Below are 19485 nucleotides of genomic sequence, written 5' to 3'. Positions count from 1 at the left end.
TCATTATGTACACAAATACATATGAATTCATGATATTTTGATATTTGTCTATAGTCTATAGGTTGACATATTCAGATATAAATGTAAATTAAAAAAATAAATAAATAATTATCGATTTTCAAATATTGCACCTGTCAAACAATCTATTTCGCCGTCCATACTTTTGACGGTGTCCTTTATTAGTAGGCGTAGGTGTGTAAAAAAAGTTGATATTGTTGTCATGAAGACAAGAGCCTGGTCTGTCAACGGTCTCCCTCCACAGCAGCAGCGCGCCAGCGCTACGCCACTGGTTGCCACCCTAGGTTCTTTTTTTGCTCAATCCTGCCAATATCACTCTGCAAGGAAAGGATGCAGACCTTTTAACTGAGATTAAACTTATATCTTCACCTGCCGAATGTGTGCGCAATCTCGGCAGCGAAGATGAATTCTGCGTTCTCTGTGACACAGTTACAGCAATCACTAAAAATACACCTGTTTCAGCAAAACGGAGGCGACAGGTAAACAAGAACCTGACTGAACATGTAGTTGAAGAAACAACTGGAGCCAACATCATTGATAAAGTGGAGCCACGCAGGCTGTACTTCAGTGCTTTGGATGGCGTAGCCACCTAAAAATAGATACAGAACTATTTTTGTATAGTCTCAATAAAAAATGTTTAATTAACTTGGATATTGTTGTTTACTTAGAAAATATAAATATTTTTAAAATCAACCCTTTCACGCGTAAGTTCAAATCTTTTAAATGACCCCTTGTTTCCATGGCGACGCGTCATGATTGTCACGTGACACATAACATCCACAATAACTAACAGATGTATCGCTATTCGTTTTATTTAGTTTTTCATTTTTTATTAAAATATATATGCAAACTTGCTTACCATGTCAACAATCTGATATTCCGATTCTTCTTAAAAAATTATCTTGATCTGTAACGAGATGAGCGCTCAGCCGGATTTAACGTACAGCACTTGAATTCTCCAGTTTCTCCCGACTTACATGAAAGTTAGTGGCTGTTGAACTGGGCGAAGAATAGAGTAAACTTTATTGTTCTGCTATGTGTGTCTGATATATGACTAAAACACGTCGGTGTTTTTGCTGCTTCCATAGACATGTGTGCATTTTACAAACTACCAATGTATTATTTTACTAGTGATTATTCACTTTAAATGTATGAAACCAAAATGAACATTATGTGGTTGAAAACACTGCATATAAATTGTGATATATGACAAGCTCTGAGTGCGTACGTCTCTGGCTCAGCTCCAACCAACGCGCGAAAGCTGTTTGAATCTGGCAGTTCTGTGACGTCACTGAACATTCTAAATCATACTCTCAGGGGCACAGAAATAAGACTCCAGTATATGGTGCAATAATGCTAAAAATGTTAAGATGTAATTTACATTTTAAGTTATTTTTGTTAAAATATATCTGCCGTGGAGGTATGCCCCCCTAGTGACACAACGAGGCCCCCTCGTTTCGTATGTCCTGGCGCCGACCCTGTGTACACATGCACAATACAAGATACCAAGGTCAAACCAACATTCATACATACAACTAGCATAAAAAAACATCTGTAAGTGAACAGGTGTGTGTGTGTGTGTGTGTGTGTGCGTAAGGGTGCAAGCATATCAACCTTAGAGTTTCTATAAAAGTAATACTAATAAGAACAACAAATAACAACAACATAAATACTTAACATATAAATACAATAGTTAAAAGAAAACGAATTAGGCCTAGCTCAAGACTGGAAGAGATGAGGTGGCTGGCCGACGAGGAAGAAGGAGAATGATAAGAATTGCAGTAATTATGCAGTAGTATTATGTAGTTATGTAGTAATAACTACTAGTGTGTGTGTGTGATGTTCAAGAGTCAACTAGTGTGTGATGCATAAAAAAAAAAGATTAAAAGAAAGAAATTAGACTGACCAGGACAAAGGTTAGGCCACTTATCCTGTGTATTCCTTATTAAACATTTATTAGATGTGTTTGTATCTTTGCTAATATGTGATGAATTAAAAATGTGAGGCGTGCTTATAACTTTGAATAGAGTGCAAACAATGAGCCGGAGTTCACATGTCAATTCAGATTATTTGAAGTATATACTCCATGAGTTAATTTAGAAAATGTGCATGTTTAAATATTAATAATAATCAAATCTAGTTAGGCCATGCTAAGAGAAGAAATGTTAAAATAAGTTCATTCAGAGTACACTGAATAGTTATAATTACCAAAAACAAAAATCCTTTTGATTTCCTGTAATATACATAAGATTAATGTGCCCTCAGCTGATAGAAGACATTGTGAGATGCATTAAAACATTAGATGTGAACTGCCAACTGTCTGTTGCAGCTAGCACAAATAGACAGATACAAAAACAATCATTTTTAATATTTTATTAAGGACCATGCAACAGCCATCAAACTTTTTATTGTAGATCCTTCAACAAATAAAAATAGCTCATCAATGCCCTCCTCTGGACTGACGGCCTGCATGGCTAAATGCTCAGCTGTTAATATGGTGCAAAAATATAATAAATGAGACAGGAAGCTGAAATTTATATTACAGAATAATAAAATGTATTAATTGCAATAGAAACAGCTAATCAAAAAAGTACTTTCAATACACTGAGGACAGATTGATGCTAAATGCACAGGATCCAAAGATCAGTGGCAACACAAAATGCTTAGTCTATTATAATGTATCTAATGTGAGAGTATGTGAGAGATATTGTATGCTGTTATTTCTTTGCTTTGGAAACAGTCAAATTGCAACCAATGGTAACCAGTGGTGTGTTAGTAATTAAATAATGCTAATGCATAGCATAAACACACACACGCACATCTGATTAATCTGGATTTATTTTCAGCAGCTGGAGGATGATGTCTGCCCACATGTATACTGGCTCAGGAAAGAGACAGATACTACTTAAAAAAAAAAGGTGCTTAAATGGTTCTGCCACAGAAGAATGGTTTTGGTTCCACAAAGAACCATTCAGACAAAGGTTCTTTAAAGAACCATCTCTTTCTGACCTTTTTAGGATCTGAAGAACCTTTTTGCCACAAAAAATCTTTGTGAAATGTAAAGGTTCTTCATGGAACCATTTAGACAAAAAGGTTCTACTATGGCATGGTCAAGCGCCTTTATTTTTAAGAGCAAATATTGATTTTTATTCTATCCAGGTGCAGTGTTTTTCTTTATTGGTACCTAGAATAAATGGTTCACACTGTGTAGATGTTGAATGCTTGAAAATGTCAAATCTGAACACTGAAACCCTAATGTTCACCAAGGCTGCATTTATCTGGGCAAAATTAAATACTAAAAATTACTTTAATATATGAATGCATTTTATGGGTGTTAAAAATGAGGAAAGATCTCACAGGACGTTCTGCTCAGTTGTGCACATGACAACACAAGAGGTTATATAAAGACTTTTATATATATATGTTTTAGCCCTCATGATATAAGCCACTTTTGATCAATAAATGTTAAACTGAAGATAGAGTTAAGCTTTTTGCAAGTTTTTTTTTTTTACAGATATACACCTGTTAAACGATAAATACAAGTACACCATACATAACATAGAACTAAGTAAACTTGAATAGCCACTTAAGATTGGAGCCATTACTATGAACGAGTGATTTTAAAGATGCGTCTTCTAGGTTTTATTTCAATAATATTCAACAGCAGTTCCTTTGCATTCAGTACCCATTGAAAAGTTAGAATTACCAAGACACAAGTCTCTTTGCTCTCCTGCAATATATTGATATGTATATAAATATATAAGATGGAGTAATATTCAGAAGTAGTAGCTGCAACTTCTGCTCCTCACACACAGACAGACACAAAAGTCATTTTTAATATTTTATTTGAGGACCATGCAATGGCCATGAATGGCCCTTGACATTTTTACAAGTGTTGATCCTTCATTGCCTCTACAGTACAAAATAATTTTAAGTTACTAAAAAAGAAAAACCATCTAACGAAGGAGGGAGGGGAAAAAAATAAAAAAAATCCTGCACAGCAGACTCTGGTGACAGCATGTACATTTTATAACCTGCTCTGAAGAAATAAAGTTACATGAACGGAACAGTTAAAGACTCAGATTAGCAAATGAACGCGTTTACTGAGGGAACGCAGGTGGGGCCATGGGGAATTGCATGGACTGTGGCATCTGTTGTGGGTTGAAGGGGAACGGGGGAGGATGGTTCATGCCGTTCTGGAGGGCCCCTTGGTTGGGAGTGAACTGCTGGTTCTGATAGCCTTGGTTTCCGTACCCACCAGACTGATTGCCGAAGTTACCCTGTCCGTTATTGCTGTAACCCCCGCTGCTAAAGCTGCTACTGCCGCTGCTATTGTAACCACTAGATCCATTTTGAGTTTTGTTTCCAAACACCTTCTTCTGCCCATAAGAGTCACTGTTGCGGTTATCCTGGCCGTAGCTGTTGAAGTCCCGCCTGCCGCCAGAGTGGCGATCCCGACGGTCATCCCTATACCCTCCACCTCGACCACCCCTTGAACGACCTGGAAGAGAAACCGGAGTTACACCGGAATTTGGAAACCGATTAGAACAAAGTAAAAAAGCTGTACCCTTAAAAGAGAGATTATGAAGGACAAAAATTGGCTGAGGGTTAAGCACAGCTCTTGTATCTCACCAATTGGATTTACCTCCTCTGTCTTCAGCCATTTGGATGAGCTTGGGGTTTATGGCTTGGTTGGCCTCGCGGAGGACTGAGACGAGGTCGTGAGCCTGTTTCATGTTGTTGGGCGTAAAGAAGGTATAGGCCGTGCCGGTTTTCTGACTGCGAGCCGTACGGCCAATGCGGTGAATGTAGTCCTCGGAATTGTTGGGGTAGTCATAGTTAATGACAAATTTGACGTCTTCCACATCTGTTAAGAGAAAACGAACGCGCCATGGCAGGAGTAGAGGAGTGCAGGTGCACACCGCCATAGCAGCGAGGATAGGAGGCGTTAGCAAGGGAAACAATGAACGATAGGTCATCGACTTACCACGCTGAGGAAAGGATGGTTTTAAAAAAAAAAAGAACATTCTCAGGACTTAAAAGGATCCAAAAAAGGACAAATTTACAATGTCCTCTGTTAAAAGTGACAGGACAAACTGCTGCATCTTGCCAAGACTCAACTCGCTCAAAAACGAGACCGATTAGGAGTCTTAAATTTAAGGCTGACGCAAGCTTTCCAACCAACCGGTGCTCACTTGAAAGAAAAATATGACTCTCTTTGGCAGGACTCGACATGACTGAAGCCAGCAAAAGGAGGGCACGCATCGACCAGCCGGGTAATCGCATTCAGTGTGGAGGTATGTAGATTAAAGCAACTGCTCTCGATGGAAAACAGCTCAAATTTTCATAAAAACGCACTTCCTTTGGAGAAAAACTCCGAGTCCTTAAACTTAAGTTCAACAGTTCAAGCTGTTGCGCGAGAGCAGGACGCAAGTGCAACCACTCAACGGCAAAGCACTCCTCCGTGGTACGCCGCCCCTTGGATTAGACCCCAATCACGGAGCTCCGAACACCTCTGAATGCAATTTGATTGGCTGGCAGACAAGTAGGACTCCACAGAGGAGCTCCTTAACCCCCTCCTGGTGAACCTGGACGCGTCATGCCAAGGTCCTGCCTCCAAGACTCCACCTTCAGGTGAGAGGGGCTCAGAAAGGCACAGCAGTTAAAAGGAAACGGCAGAACTTTATAGAATAGTACACAATATGAAGTGATAAAGGACATATTAAGGAGGAAATAACAAACCTAGTCCTCTGGAGGCAACATCTGTGGCAATGAGGATGGGCGCTTTGCCATATTTGAACTCTGTTCAGGTAGGAAAGAGGGAGTCAAATCGTGCAAGTTAACCAAAATGGCATCAATAAACGAAGACCTTCAAGGCGAACACATACCATTGAGCACCCAGTCTCTTTCCTGCTGGCTCTTGTCTCCATGGATGCCCATTGCTGGCCACCTGCAACAGGAAAACCCAGTGAATTCCCTCCATCTCAGACAGAAACGAAACAATCGTGACAAAGCAAGTCAGGTCATCTTACCCATCCCTACGCATCCTCCTGGTGAGATCGTCACACCTTTTCTTGGTCTCCACAAAAATAATGGTCTTGTTCTCCTTCTCGCTCATGATTTCCTCCAGCAGACGCATCAGTCTGAAAGAGAACAGGATTGTCATCATGCATCCGCCTCACAACCTTCAAAACCAAACTTTTAAGGTTGCCAGCACTCACTTGTCTTCCTTTTCGCCATCGTTGCAAACGTCGACAATCTGTAGGATGTTGTGGTTGGCACTGAGCTGCAGAGCACCAACGTTGATCTGTACATAGTCCTTCAGGAAGTCCTCAGCCAGCTGCCTCACCTCTTTGGGCCATGTAGCGCTCCACATGAGAGTCTGTCGGTCTGGCTACAGGAGATAAAGAAAAAAACAAGCTTAATTTTACAAGAAACAGCACGTTTGAGATGTTAAACAAGTGAAAAAAAAGAGAGAAAAAGGTCCATACTCTAATTTGGTCCACGATTTTTCGAATCTGAGGTTCAAATCCCATGTCAAGCATCCGGTCAGCTTCATCAAGCACAAGATACGTGCATCTGCGCAGATTTGTCTTTCCAACTTCAAGGAAATCGATAAGTCTTCCGGGTGTGGCTATACAAATCTCAACACCTGACAACAGCAATGGAGAAGTCAGACATTTACCACACAATTTTTTTTATTTTTTATTATATTTTAAAGAGATTCGAGCTTTGTTCCACTCCTCGTACCCCTTTCCAGGTCCCGGATCTGTGGTCCTTTGGGAGCGCCTCCGTAGATGCAGGTGGACTTGAGACGAGAAGCTTTGCCGTACTCTGCCGCCACCTGCTGGACCTGCTGCGCCAACTCACGGGTGGGAGCCAACACCAAGCACTAAAGGGATTAGAACCATCCGATTAAAGCACTGTATAAAGACAAAGATGGAGATTTATTCTTGACCGGTTGTCGAACTTACAATGGGTCCATCTCCACGCTCCAGGAATGGTTGGTGGTTTATGTGAACAATACCAGGAAGCAGATACTGTAGAAAAAAATAAAAAAAGGGTAATTAAAACCAGTTGAAATGAGTCAGTCAGATAATTTACATCAGGATGGGTGAAAAGCATCATACCGAGAGGGTTTTTCCAGAGCCGGTCTGGGCAATGCCAACCATATCTTTGCCACTCAGTGCAACTGGCCAGCCCTGAGCTTGGATGGGAGTCGGATCAGTCCAGTTCTGTTTACTGATCACATCCATCACGTAGTCTACAACACACACAAAAAACATTTAGTTTCACCTTGCAGAGCGCCACATTAAATTTTAATTTGTGATTAACTTACTTGGAAAGTTTGCTTCATGGAACTTCATAATGGGTTTGGGACCGTCTCGAGCCTTCACTGTGATCTCCTTGCTTCTCCTGTAGTGTTCAACCTCTTGCTGCAATAAAAAAAAGGGACCAAACATCTTTAAAAAAAATAAAAAAAATAAATAAAATAAAAAGCACACAGAGAGTTTACTTACAGCTGTCCTCCGAGCGACGTCAGGATGCTCCTGGTAGAAGTTCTTCTCAAACTTAGGGAGCTCATCCAGGTTCCAGTGTTTTTTCCGCAGACGTTCACCAGGATTCCCAAACTTCTTGCCCTGAGGAGGTCCACCCCTGCTGCCTCCAAAGCGTGGGGGGCCACTGCTGTATCTATTCATAGATAAACCAAACATTTTAGACTATTGAGGTTCAGTGACAATTAGTTGGCCAGCACTTATTTCTGCGTTTAAAGAAGCGGCATTGCCATTGTACTAATATACGCCACTTCAAGCGTGACTCGCAGTTTCAGTGGTCTGTTGGGAACGTGGTTTTGGGGAAGAAAAAAAAAACGTGGTACATTAACCTTTGTACCCATCCTCAAACAAAATCAACAAAAAGGTGATTTAAGCAAGTCAAGAGGACTGAATAATTGATGTCAAAAGCTCCGGTCCGATGCTCATCGCGAGTTCTCGTCTGCGCCACGTTTTAACGTCGCTGCCATTTTCTCTCTCACCGGCAGGAGACAAAGAGGAAAAACCCGGCCGGCATTTTACATCCTCACAGCCACATGGGCCGACGAGGCCTATAAACGACGACATTTGTGTTCAATTCCAATTAAACGTGATTTTTATCGACATTTAAGAGGTGTTTTACACGTTAGAATAACAGACAGTTTTTTTCCGCTCGATTTCTGTCGTGTAAACGGATAATGTACACACCTAACGTTACTCATCCGCCTAAAGCCCAACACCCTCGATTAAATTGAATCTCACAACAAACACGACGGTGAGATGAATCATTTCGTCGGTGAAAACCATCGATCAACGGCCACTTAATTACGAAATCCACATCGATTAATATTTTTAATTAGGACAAACCTTTCATCGACAAAAACAACAACCATCTTACCCTCTGTCACGACCGCGGTCTCTGTCTGAGTATCCAGGCATATTGTATTCTGAAATTATAAATTAAAAGTTAAATAACCGGACGTTTTCTGGTCGGTATCGCGCGGTAGAGGTGCTGGTGAACGTCGGGTACACGGTGAACTCGACGCACTTTATAGGAAGGGGAAGTCACTTCCGGAGAGCCGCTGACGTCTTTGTGACGTCCAGGCGCCGCGCATGCGCGTTGGGAGGTTGTTGGATGATGTTCAATGTCCTTACATAAAACATTTTTGGAGGTTGCTATGATTATAAGACAGTGGTATAAAATCATGATTATACATATTCATATCTCCTCATTGGATTTATATTGAAATGAAAATAATACCATGACACATGCCCCCCGAAAAAGGCAGTATAATCTCAATTTTTATTGCACTACTGAACAGTAGGCCTAATATTTAATAACAATGCAATTTGTTTTATTTGGATCTAAGTCATAACCACGGAGTTATTTATGCATCTTATTTATTAACGCAGAATGCAGAATGATTATCTCCTATTCAAGGTTTTAGGTCAAACAAATTCCAAATGTTTTGTGGACAAAAATAAATTACAAAAATATGTGCTTTTTGACTCTCTCAAACAGCTATAATTATAAATAGTTATTTTTGTAATTTATTTTTGTCCACAAAACATTTGGAATTTGTTTGACCTAAAACCTTGAATTCTAGACAAATAAAAGGCTCAAATATATAATATTTCCAATAGGTTCAAGCTTTTTTTATTTTCTAAACCTTTCCCTGAGTTATTTCATAGTTCTGATGACTCTAGATGTAGTTCTAGATGGGTGTAGAAAGTAAAAGACATGAATGTGGAAACTTGTGACAGGTAATTTAAGTCATGAAGTGCATTTCTGTGTAGTGATGCAGCACTCTACTGGCATTGCCCTGGTTTTGGGTTCGATTTCCTTGTTTAAATGGTAAAAGTTACCATACTGTCCTTAGATTTGGTCAAATTGAGTCTGACACCTAGAAAACTTCTTAGAAGGGGAATGTTTTCACCTACCCCCACTTTTCAACAGAGAGAGATCAAATTCTTTCTAATTCTAATAGGGACATCTGCCCCCCCTTTGTTCCAAGATGATGCTTAACGGCCCACCTTGGTGTCACAAAAGGATTGTGGAGTACAGTGATACTCTTTTGCCACACCACTGAACCTAATGGTCAGTATTTGCCATCAAGTTTGCAAGAATATGGTAAATAATTGATGCATCAAAGATGCAACCCATTAAAACACAAGTGAATCACAGTGATAGAAATTATGCCCTCTTGAACTCAATCACTGAAATGGTTGGTTGATATATCACAGAATAACAACTAAAACAATATATTTTATGGATTATTTGGACAGAGTCATACAGAAGCAGTGATCCCATCAGGAAGGCACGTTTAATCAGATCTAATTACACACAAAAATAAAACACACACACAAAAAAAAAAAATGGTAGTGTGTGTTACATTTAGCAAATTGCACTGGTCAGCTATGAAAGTTAAAAGTGTTGCTAGTAAATCATGCTGTAAAGGAGCGACCCTCTCAAAGTCAACAGGGCATCCAGTCCATATGGAGGTCGACTTAACTACACAAATACAAAATATTAAAAGAAGAGAAGATGAAGAGATCTTTATGTGTGCGCCAGACTTAAATGAAACGTATAATCATTCAGTCCATAAAGAGTTTATATATTTATATATATTTGCCTATTATGTACAGCTATTATAATATAGTGTGTGTGTGCAAATTGTTTTTTTTTCTTCTTTCAAATCTGATTCAATTAAAGATAAATGGCAGCCAGTGACCCACATATATGAACAATATTCTATAACTATACAAAGCACCATCTCTGAATATTTACCTGATCCATCCAGAGGCTTTTTTATTAATTTTGTTTCATTTTTGTTTTTCACCTTTTTTGTTCACACTCAAACTGATAAAAAAGTAAGAAAAGATGTGTAGCTCAGTTTCAGCGTATGCAAACTCTTAACAACAGTACATGGTCATAGAGGATTGCTATAGACAGGCAGCATCTCAGAAACATTCAACTATATATATATTTAAAAAACTGCATTTGTTTATTTATGCAGCTTCTTTTAATAATCCTGAAGGAACAAGCTTTCAAGCTGTGCATTTGGGAGGCTTGCAAAGAGCACACGAGCCATGCTTCTGTTGTTTTCTGCTAGATTTACACCAAAAGCTGATGTACTTGTATAAAAGATAGAATTGTTTCTTGTTCTGCAGTACAGAGATCCTCCTTTCAGTTCGTCTGTAACGCTCACTGAAGGCCAGAGACATTTTTCATGGTAAAAAAAAAATAAATCAGTAAATTGGTACTATATCGGGTTAATAATAAATTACAAAAAAGAAAAAAATACGGACACTTCTCTCTCTTGATTTCCATGAGGGGTAAACAGTTGCATTTCTTCTTTTAGGAAATCATCATAATAATAATTCTAATAAAAAACAGGCCCAGAAAATAAATGGTAACGATATAATGTGAAGGTATGAAATTGAAGACACATCTCATCAACATGCATCATATTTAAATCTATTAAAGGGTTCGACTGACATCGGAGACAGATTAGAATACAGTTTACCAAAAAGTTGACACCAGTAATGCAACACATTAAAATGTTTTTCTTCACAATTTTTCTTAAACAAAAAAAAAGATGGTATTTGAACTTTCAAAGCAAGCCAAAGCCAACCTGAAGCCATTTCAATGGGCTCAGCTTCATTTTCTGCTCTGGAGACATCGGCAACGGTTCCTGGGACCGTGCCAATATATTATATCTGTATAGTTTCACTTTTTTAACCTCGTCCTCTCACGCCTCTCATATAAAAATAAAGCTAGACTACCTACCTACCTAAGAATTCATGTATTGGTTCGTTCACTTTTAACAAGCTTATAAGTCAGTCAGCGGATGACGCCAGTCTGGTGTCTGGTGTAGGGCGGCCCAGAAGAGGCCAGTGGAGCCCAGTTCCCTGATCTCGCTAAGGTCCAGCACCATGTGATCGTCCTCTCGTCTCGTCTTCGGTAAGGAAGCTCTTGTTCTGCGTGCCCCTCTAAAGTCTGGCCTCTCTTAAAAGTCTGGTCTGTGAAAATGCTACATGAAATATTGGTATTATGTTGTCTTAATGCTAAAAATCAATGTATGGACTTGAAAACAAAAAGAGGAAGGGGAGGTTCCAAAATAGTGAGTAAAAGAGTTACTAGCAGCTGAAAAGAGCTGTTGTTTTTTTTCTCTCTTTTCAAATAATGCAGAAAGATCTGTGTAGCAGCATCAGGCGTGGAGTGCTGCGGTATAATCCGGCCGAGCTCCTCGTGAGGCCCACACGTCTGCCGGCGGACGGACGGACAGGTCTGTCCCGCCTGGAGAAAGCTTCCTCTGCGAGCGCCGGCGCCGGAGGATCATTCCACAGCGAAGCCGCAGGTCTCCTCGATGGCCGTCAGCAGCTTGTCGTAGAGTTTGTCGTAGCTCTCGTACGGAGGAATGTCTATACGGTTGAAGCTGAGGCGAGATTACAATAGTTATATTGTGAGATCATATTACAAAAAATTGAAATGAACACTTTTCTATTGTAATATATTTTAGGATGTAAACCCAATTTTCAGCATCATTACTCCAGTGTCACACGATCCTTCAGAAATCATAATAATATGCATTTTTATCATTATTCATGTTGAAAACAGTTCTTAATATGTTTGCGGAAACAGAGTTTTTCAGCATTATTTTATGAATAGAAATTTCAAAAGAACAGCTATTAATTAAAACAGGAATCTTCTTCTACCATTACAAAAGTATCTACGGTCACTTCTAAACATATTAATGTACATTTGCAGAATAAAAGTAATAGTTTCTTTTCTTGTACAAAATCCAATTAATAGCTATTTCTTTTCATGGTACTGCATAATTTATTTTTATTTCCTTAATTTAATAAAAAGAAATAATATCATAAAATGAAAAACAAACACAAAAGTTCATATCTATAAAATACATACTGTATATACACAGCAATAATGAATTTGCTGAATAAAAGTACCATAATCATTTTAATGGTTGTGTATAATATTTGTAATAAAAATATGCAAAAATTAAGATCTCTAATTATATATGCCTTATATTGACTGTTGACTACATTGCTGTCTAAATATTGGCACTGTCCTTTGAAAAAAAACCCATTTTGGTTGATAACTATTCTATTATGGGAATGTGCTCACCAAGTGTGTGCTTTGGGCAGGTTGTTGGTGCTGGCGTCGATCTGATGGATGGTGAAGAGACGTGGTCCAGCAGCACCTGGATCATACAGTGTTTCAGAGCAAACATGTGTGTGATTATCCTTTCTAGACCCTGAATGAGAAACGCATGCTAAAGGGCATCAGGTACCTTGCAGGGCTTTGAATCCTTGCAGTGGGACTCTGGAGGAGCCGGTGACGAACTGCAGCAGTCTGGCCCTCCTCTCCTCATCATACGACTCCACGGCCCGCCAGAACCACTTCACGCTGTTACTGTCAGGCGTGCAGTGCTTCAGACGGGTGTTTGACTTCCAGTCGTTGATGTCGATCTTCCCCAGGCCACACACAATAAGCTGAAATTGAGACACACTTGAATCATTAGCCATGCGGCAAACGAAATATGCCCTATTACACATTTCTTAAGACTAAGAAGTCGAGTTGATTGCATGGCTGAAGTGGATTAATGTTTCCTGAGGTAAGTTTTCATACCTCCAGCTCTTTCTCATCAAACGCCTTGAGCAGGTGTTGTGGGATGACCTCATTGAAGCCTTTCTGCAGGGCCAGGAACTGAGCCTCGATGCCCCTCAGGAACCTCCAGTTCACATACAGCCTGCGTTTAAACACCCACAACACACTTAGGCTATGTTCAGACTGCCAGAAAAAAAAAAATATCTGACTTTTTTTTGCATATCCAGACATTATCCAGATGGGTTATTCGAAAGACTAGACAGCAATAAAAAACATGCAAATTAGATTTTTTTTCTCTAAATTTGATTCAAGCCACATTTGAAGGTTGTTTGAATGAAATGTGATTCCAATCAGATTTTTACAGATGCCTCTCAGTCTGGATGCTCTGGCTGCTCAAATCACATTTCAAATAATATATATATATATATATATATATATATATATATATATATATATATATATATATATATATATATATATATATATATATATATATATATATATATATATATATATATATATGAGGACCCTAGACCACAAAACCAATCATAAGGGTCAATTTTTGGAAATTGAGATTTATACATTTTTTGAAATCTGACTAAATAAACTGATGTATGTTTGTAAGGATCGGAAAATATTTGGCTGAGATACAACTATTTGAAAATCTGGAATCTGAGGGTGCAAAAAACCCCATCATAAAATCGCCTTTAAAGTTGCCCAAATTAAGTTCTGAGCAACGCATATCACTAATCCGAAATTAAGTTTGAATATATTTACAGTAGGACATTTAGAAAATATCAAAATATAACCGTGCTAATTATTATTGGTTTTCTGCTCCAGGGTCACATATTTGGGCCTGCCTACATCATTACCAAAGCAACCCATGCAGAGATCTGCTTTGATCACTTTCAATGAATAGTGTCGACAGTTTGCCTGAAAAGACCTGATATGAAAAAAATCTGATCTGATTTGCCTGCAGTTTGACCAGCCATAATGACAACTGCAGAGACACATTAGACAGGGAGGAGGAGGAGGAGGAGGAGGAGGAAGGTGTTCAGAGACAAGAGTCCACACTCACCTCACATACTCCTTCTTGGTGTCTTGGGTGACAGGGATGCTCTTGCCATTGGGTTTGAGCTCGTGTTGAATGATCTCTCCGTATGCATTGTGTTCGACACAGAACGTGTGGTCCAACACCCCAGCGATGTCATTCTCTCTGAACACAGACACCAGAAAATCTTTTAATTATTCCTAGATTCATCATGCATGCAATATAAATAAATGATATATACATATATGCACTATTGTTATTATTATAACATGGACACTCTTCTGCTGAAGATGCAGGCAGAGTACTAATTGTGCTACAGTTCTTTGGGAGTGTAGATGGATGTATGAAGCACACTGACAGGATCCAGACGAGGCTGTTGTGCAGATCAGGATCCACTGACTCCATGTCGTCCAGAGTGATGGGTTTCCCCAGCAGCTGCTTGTAGAAGGGCAGAGTGAAGCCTCCGTCGATGTAGTGCCCGTGGAAAACAGCCATTCCCATAATCCTCCCCACAAAGTGGAAATAAGACAAATGCTCCTAAAAACATCAACAATTAAAAAAAGATGAGTGCTTTTTGGAAAATACTAGCATCTGTCGGAGTTAATGGGAAGCTCACGAGGAAGATCCGGGTCCACTTACCGGATTGACGGCAGAGTCTGGGTTGATCTGTAGCGTGTAGATGTCATCTCGTGAATACTGGAACAGTCCGTAGTATGGATTTAACATCTCATGCGACAACAAGTACAACCACTCCCTGTGACACAAACACAAGCCATGGCACAAATCACTGACAGACATTCATTCAGTCTGCCATGGCCTACTCTGACTCTGTTATACTCTAGTTCTACCACTAGATGGACACACACTTGTTAAAAGACAGCAGGAAACTGCATTCATAACCCACTTTACTCTCTTATTGTGATACATTTATTAGCGTAATAGGATAGCATTCAAGAACGTATGCCAGGAGTTGATTTTATCCTTCGGGAATTGATTGAATTGTGAAAAAAGTGATAACAGATGGTTCAAGAAAGTGGAGAAAGCATCATATTATTGAAATGTAAATTTTCCCCTGAATTACAAAGACGTGTTTTTGTGTTGAATAATGTTCACAGATGAATCATTCACAATGAATGTCTTAAGAAAGAAAACCAATGTTGATTTCATGCTCTGCTTTAAGTTTTGTGTAACGTACCTAGCGACCCCACCATAGTCGAGACCTTCTTCTCCTCTGAACTTCACCATCAACCTCTTCCACAGGTCCTTCGGCCTCATCTTCATCACCTGCCGGTATGACTCCTGAGGAAACAGCGGAGGTGTGGTGATGACACATAAGAAAGAGTACTGAAAGCTCATAAGAAAGAGTACTGAAAGCTCATAAGAAAGAGTACTGAAAGCTCATAAAACTGATCATAATTCAATTGAGATGACAAGTTCACACTAAGTGAGTAGTAACTAGTTTCAGACTTATTTAGCTTTAAATAACAGTCAAGTGTCATAAACAATTTTCTTTGAGTACATGCATGCTTTTATTGCAACTTTTTTTTTCATTTTAATTTAACTTTTTGTTAAGTTTTAGTCATTTTGGTGCATGTTCTTGTCATTTTTATTATTTAATTTCTATATATTTAAAAATTTTAATGTCTATAGATTTTTATATTTTGATTATTAATTATTATTTTAATTAGTTTTAAGTACATCAAGTTAAACTAAATAAAAATGTTTGGCAACTAGCTGAAATAAAGTAGTTTAAATGTTTTATTTCAGTTAACGTTTGAGGCAACAAAAGTTTTAAAAAATATATTTTTTTAATGTTTTAGTTTTGGTTGACTATAACAAGCCTGTTATATGCACAAAACAAACAAACAAAAAAATTATTATACATTTTTAAAAATATATCCATAATATTAATAAATGGTATTGAAAACTAATCAGAGGGAAAAAGTAATTCAAATCAAATAAATAGGAAATGTTTTCGTTAAGTAGCTTAAAATGGAAACTAAATCAAACTAGATGAAATGGACTTGCAAATTTCTTCATTTAAAACACAAAGCTGATCCAAATAACCTGTCATTTTTCTCTCCTCATCGTAACTCTGTTCTCTGGAGATCTTTTGATGGCGAGTTTCATCTGATTTGATTTCACAAGACACTTCAGTTCAACTGTGTTAAATGCAACACAAATCTGCATTGCTTAAGTTAAGCCATTTACTCTGCAACCAGCCCTTGGAGATGGGTCAATTTATTACAGCTGATCTGTCATCTAATGATCTTGCCAACAAACTCAGGAGAACCCAAACTCATGCGAAGGGCTCATGTAAGCTGATGTTTACAGACAGACTCGTCCGTGGGGAGAGAGAGCGCAGCATGTTGGAATGCAGCATCCAGAAATGTCTGTGCGCATCCAGCTCAACACCCATAAACACCCTAAAACAGATGACCAAACAGACCCAAATCACTTCAAGCTGAGCGAGGAGAGAAGTGGGCTTTAAATGTTGTTCCACCTCACACGCGTTAGCTGAACTCAGCATGCTAATGAAGTTTAATGTCATGGCTGATGCATACTGGCTTGTGGCTAACATCCAGCAGAGTTAAAGGCCCTCACAGTAGAGGTGAACCAGGCCTCTGGGCTTGTTAAGAGATAGTAAATGCTCATTTAGACAGACGGGTGTTACTGGTAAAACTAACAACATCAACAACAAAGTTCCAACAAAACTTTTTAACCATAACGCATTTGTTTCAGGAGCATTTGATGAATAAAATGTAGAAATATTTTGTAACATTATAAAAGTCTTTAATGTCACTGGATCGATTCAATGCATCCTTGCTAAATAAAAGCATTTCTTAAATAAATAACGATTTGAACTGAATTTCCTGCAGGTAAAATAATGCAGGGTCTGGTCTCACCTCAAAGATCTCCTCACGCGAGACCTCGATTCGGCAGTGTCCCGCCTGCGGCTGCTGCTGGGACAGCTCCTGGCGCAGGATTTTCAGTTTCTGCACCAGATCTCGCTTGTACTTGGGCACCGTGAGACATTCAGGGTCCTCGGGGAGATTTCCAGGAGACATGACAGACTGAGCCTGCTCCTTCAGCTGTCCGGGACGACTGCGGAGTAAGAAAGGGGGGAATAAATCGAGATGCACACAAACACTGCAGCCTGACCCATTCTTCACCTCCATGTCAGAGCAGCGTCGCCCTTTTAGTGCCAACTCACAGGCATCTGTCACGCCAGCACGGGACAAAACAAGAGCTTCCAAACACATCAAGAGAGGACACAAGTTCACTTCATCTCTAACTCGGTCCCAAACTGATATAGTGCTAAATACACAATCTCCAAACACTTTTAAACACTTCACAACATGCTTAAATGTTTAAACGTCACTGGATTAAAAGACACAGTGTCAAACGATGTTGCATCTGCAAACAAATGCTGCTGCTTGAGCAAACACTTGAGTGCTAGACAAATAGAGATGGAGTGAGACACATTCTTTCATATTTCTCCTTAGACTCGCTCTCTGTCTGCACGTGACCCACATTCCTCACATATTCCCTTCGTCCCGTTCACTCTCACTGACACGCAGCAGCTCACTTCTCTTTGCCTGCAGTTTCTTCTGCTTCATGCACTGTTTAGAGGACTTACAGTAACTGCTCGAAGATCTGGTCTGAATCTGAATCAATGTAAACACAATCAGTGTAGATGGGTTCCTACCTTTTGCTCTATAAAATACGCCTGAGGTGAGGGCAAATTTAGTTTAAAACCACTTACTGGAAATGTCAGCAAAATGTTTGCAGTAGAGTAACTATCAAGAAAATAAGCAATAACATTTTTTTCATAAACCTTGAACACATTTGCATACACGATAATATGATTATATATATATATATATGGTTTGAATCTGAATCAAGTTTTAAGCTTGTATTAAAAGGTACAATTCAGTTCCTTTTTTTATTATTTTTTACAAATATTATGAACATTAATCCACTTGACCTAGTAATAGAAAAAAAGAGCAAAATAGAAGACTTCTGTGTAGGTAGATATAAGTATTTAAAATCTTATCATTTTATAAATAATAATATTCATAAATTCGATAATCTTTTCACTGTTATTCACGCTTACATTATTTAAAAATAAAGAACAATAAATATTATACCAAATAACTTGTATATCTTTTCAAGAATTTAAGCCTTTTAAAGATACTTTCACATGTTATTATAAAATCATTCTGTCATCATATCGATTACGATCAGGTTTTAGGTCTTTAAGGACCACTAAAAAATACCAAAATTAATTTCATTTTTTAGTCTAAATTAATTTAATTGAAAACATTTTTATGAAATAACACTTACATTCCAGTTAATACCTGTAAGAATTGCATATTTGCTATATTTTTGAAAACATTTTTATCAAACAAGACACGTATTCCAGTTGAGAACTGCATATTTTATATATTTTTGAACAACAAGCTTCGTGTCATTTAGCGAAACACCCAGATAGCACATTTTTGGATCACTTTTTTTTTGCCGCTAGTGACCATTAGTGATGCTTGAAATGCTGGATGTGGATCAAGAGGGTGGATCCATCAAAAGGCAACAGTAACTGAAGCATGCACACACGCACCCGAAGCTCCCAGCATGCACTTCAAATTACAGACTGATCGTGAGATCATAAACCCATCAAGGTTGAGAGGAAAGCACACGGCAGAGGGGATTTTTGCCTGATGACAGAGAGGTGAGATTTTCTGCGCTGATAAAAGGCAGATGTTTCGACAGATACACACATAATCTGTCTGATGCCTTTTCCAAAAGAGAGACTCCTGCAGTGCCAGACTCGCCTTGACAGTTCGTTCTCTTGATGGATGACGTCTCGATGTAAATGACCCGCTCGGACTGAGGTCTGGTATCGCAGTGTGGAAAACACGGCAGTGCAACATAAAATCTAATTCTAGGTAATTAACATATTGTGGTTCTGTCACGTTTATAATTATTCTAAGCTCTATTGTTGTGTATTGCACACTTTTGTCGCTCTGTTATCTTCAATACATTCACTGCTCATAGAGATTTTGTATTTATTAAGTGTGTGCTAACCTAAAGCTAAAGCGGTGGACGGTCTCATTACATATGCATATTTTTTTGTGAAAAACAACAACTAAAAACATCTTGCTGTACTACTATACACAGTATGGCGACTGCTAGGCTGTTTTCTCACAGGATAATTGGTTGCTCCAAATGTCATGAACATGACATAAACATGC

At 38.8% G+C, this 19485-nt stretch overlaps 2 protein-coding genes and 1 long non-coding RNA gene across 5 annotated transcripts in view; 1 reads left to right on the top strand and 2 right to left on the bottom strand.

The window, feature by feature from the left end:
- Positions 1–19485, top strand: part of LOC127953018 (uncharacterized) — a 97100-nt gene that overhangs the window by 50933 nt on the left and 26682 nt on the right. The window lies entirely within an intron of this gene.
- On the bottom strand, positions 3847–8617 carry ddx5 (DEAD (Asp-Glu-Ala-Asp) box helicase 5). Of its 2 annotated transcripts, none has more exons than XM_052551905.1 (13): positions 8449–8617; positions 7539–7710; positions 7358–7454; positions 7149–7282; positions 6993–7058; positions 6769–6910; positions 6510–6670; positions 6240–6412; positions 6051–6161; positions 5907–5968; positions 5761–5820; positions 4651–4885; positions 3847–4519 (listed from the first exon to the last, which is right to left on the bottom strand). In XM_052551905.1, the coding sequence occupies exons 1-13, from the start codon at positions 8487–8489 to the stop codon at positions 4486–4488; spliced, it is 1488 nt and encodes a 495-aa protein (XP_052407865.1). In that variant the 5' UTR covers positions 8490–8617; the 3' UTR covers positions 3847–4485. The 2 variants fall into 2 exon arrangements, with proteins under 2 accessions (XP_052407865.1, XP_052407864.1); XM_052551904.1 differs by having other exon boundaries at positions 4664–4885.
- Positions 9856–19485, bottom strand: part of LOC127953011 (E3 ubiquitin-protein ligase SMURF2) — a 53455-nt gene continuing 43825 nt past the window's right edge. For both annotated transcript variants that reach the window (XM_052551902.1, XM_052551903.1), the window contains exons 12-20: positions 17140–17338; positions 15429–15532; positions 14873–14987; positions 14592–14770; positions 14261–14398; positions 13204–13324; positions 12866–13067; positions 12700–12775; positions 9856–11989 (exon numbers count right to left, since the gene is read on the bottom strand). In XM_052551902.1, the coding sequence (XP_052407862.1) occupies positions 11890–11989; positions 12700–12775; positions 12866–13067; positions 13204–13324; positions 14261–14398; positions 14592–14770; positions 14873–14987; positions 15429–15532; positions 17140–17338 (1234 nt within the window). In that variant the 3' untranslated portion in view covers positions 9856–11889. The remainder of the gene's footprint in view (positions 11990–12699; positions 12776–12865; positions 13068–13203; positions 13325–14260; positions 14399–14591; positions 14771–14872; positions 14988–15428; positions 15533–17139; positions 17339–19485) is intronic.

Source organism: Carassius gibelio, chromosome B3 (assembly GCF_023724105.1).
Source record: "Carassius gibelio isolate Cgi1373 ecotype wild population from Czech Republic chromosome B3, carGib1.2-hapl.c, whole genome shotgun sequence".
NCBI classification, from domain to species: Eukaryota; Metazoa; Chordata; class Actinopteri; order Cypriniformes; family Cyprinidae; genus Carassius; species Carassius gibelio.
Note: the sequence above shows the minus strand (reverse complement) of the source record. Positions and strands in the feature narration are given on the sequence as shown.

Bases quoted from the DNA above. Each gene is read 5' to 3' on its own strand.
- ddx5 (XM_052551904.1), bottom strand. From the start codon at position 8,489: ATGCCTGGATACTCAGACAGAGACCGCGGTCGTGACAGAGG. The intron at 5,969-6,050 runs GTAAGATGACCT...TTCCTGTTGCAG, and splicing joins AGGAGGATGCGTAGGGATGG to GTGGCCAGCAATGGGCATCC. The intron at 4,520-4,663 runs GTAAATCCAATT...TTTCTCTTCCAG, and splicing joins AATGGCTGAAGACAGAGGAG to GTCGTTCAAGGGGTGGTCGA.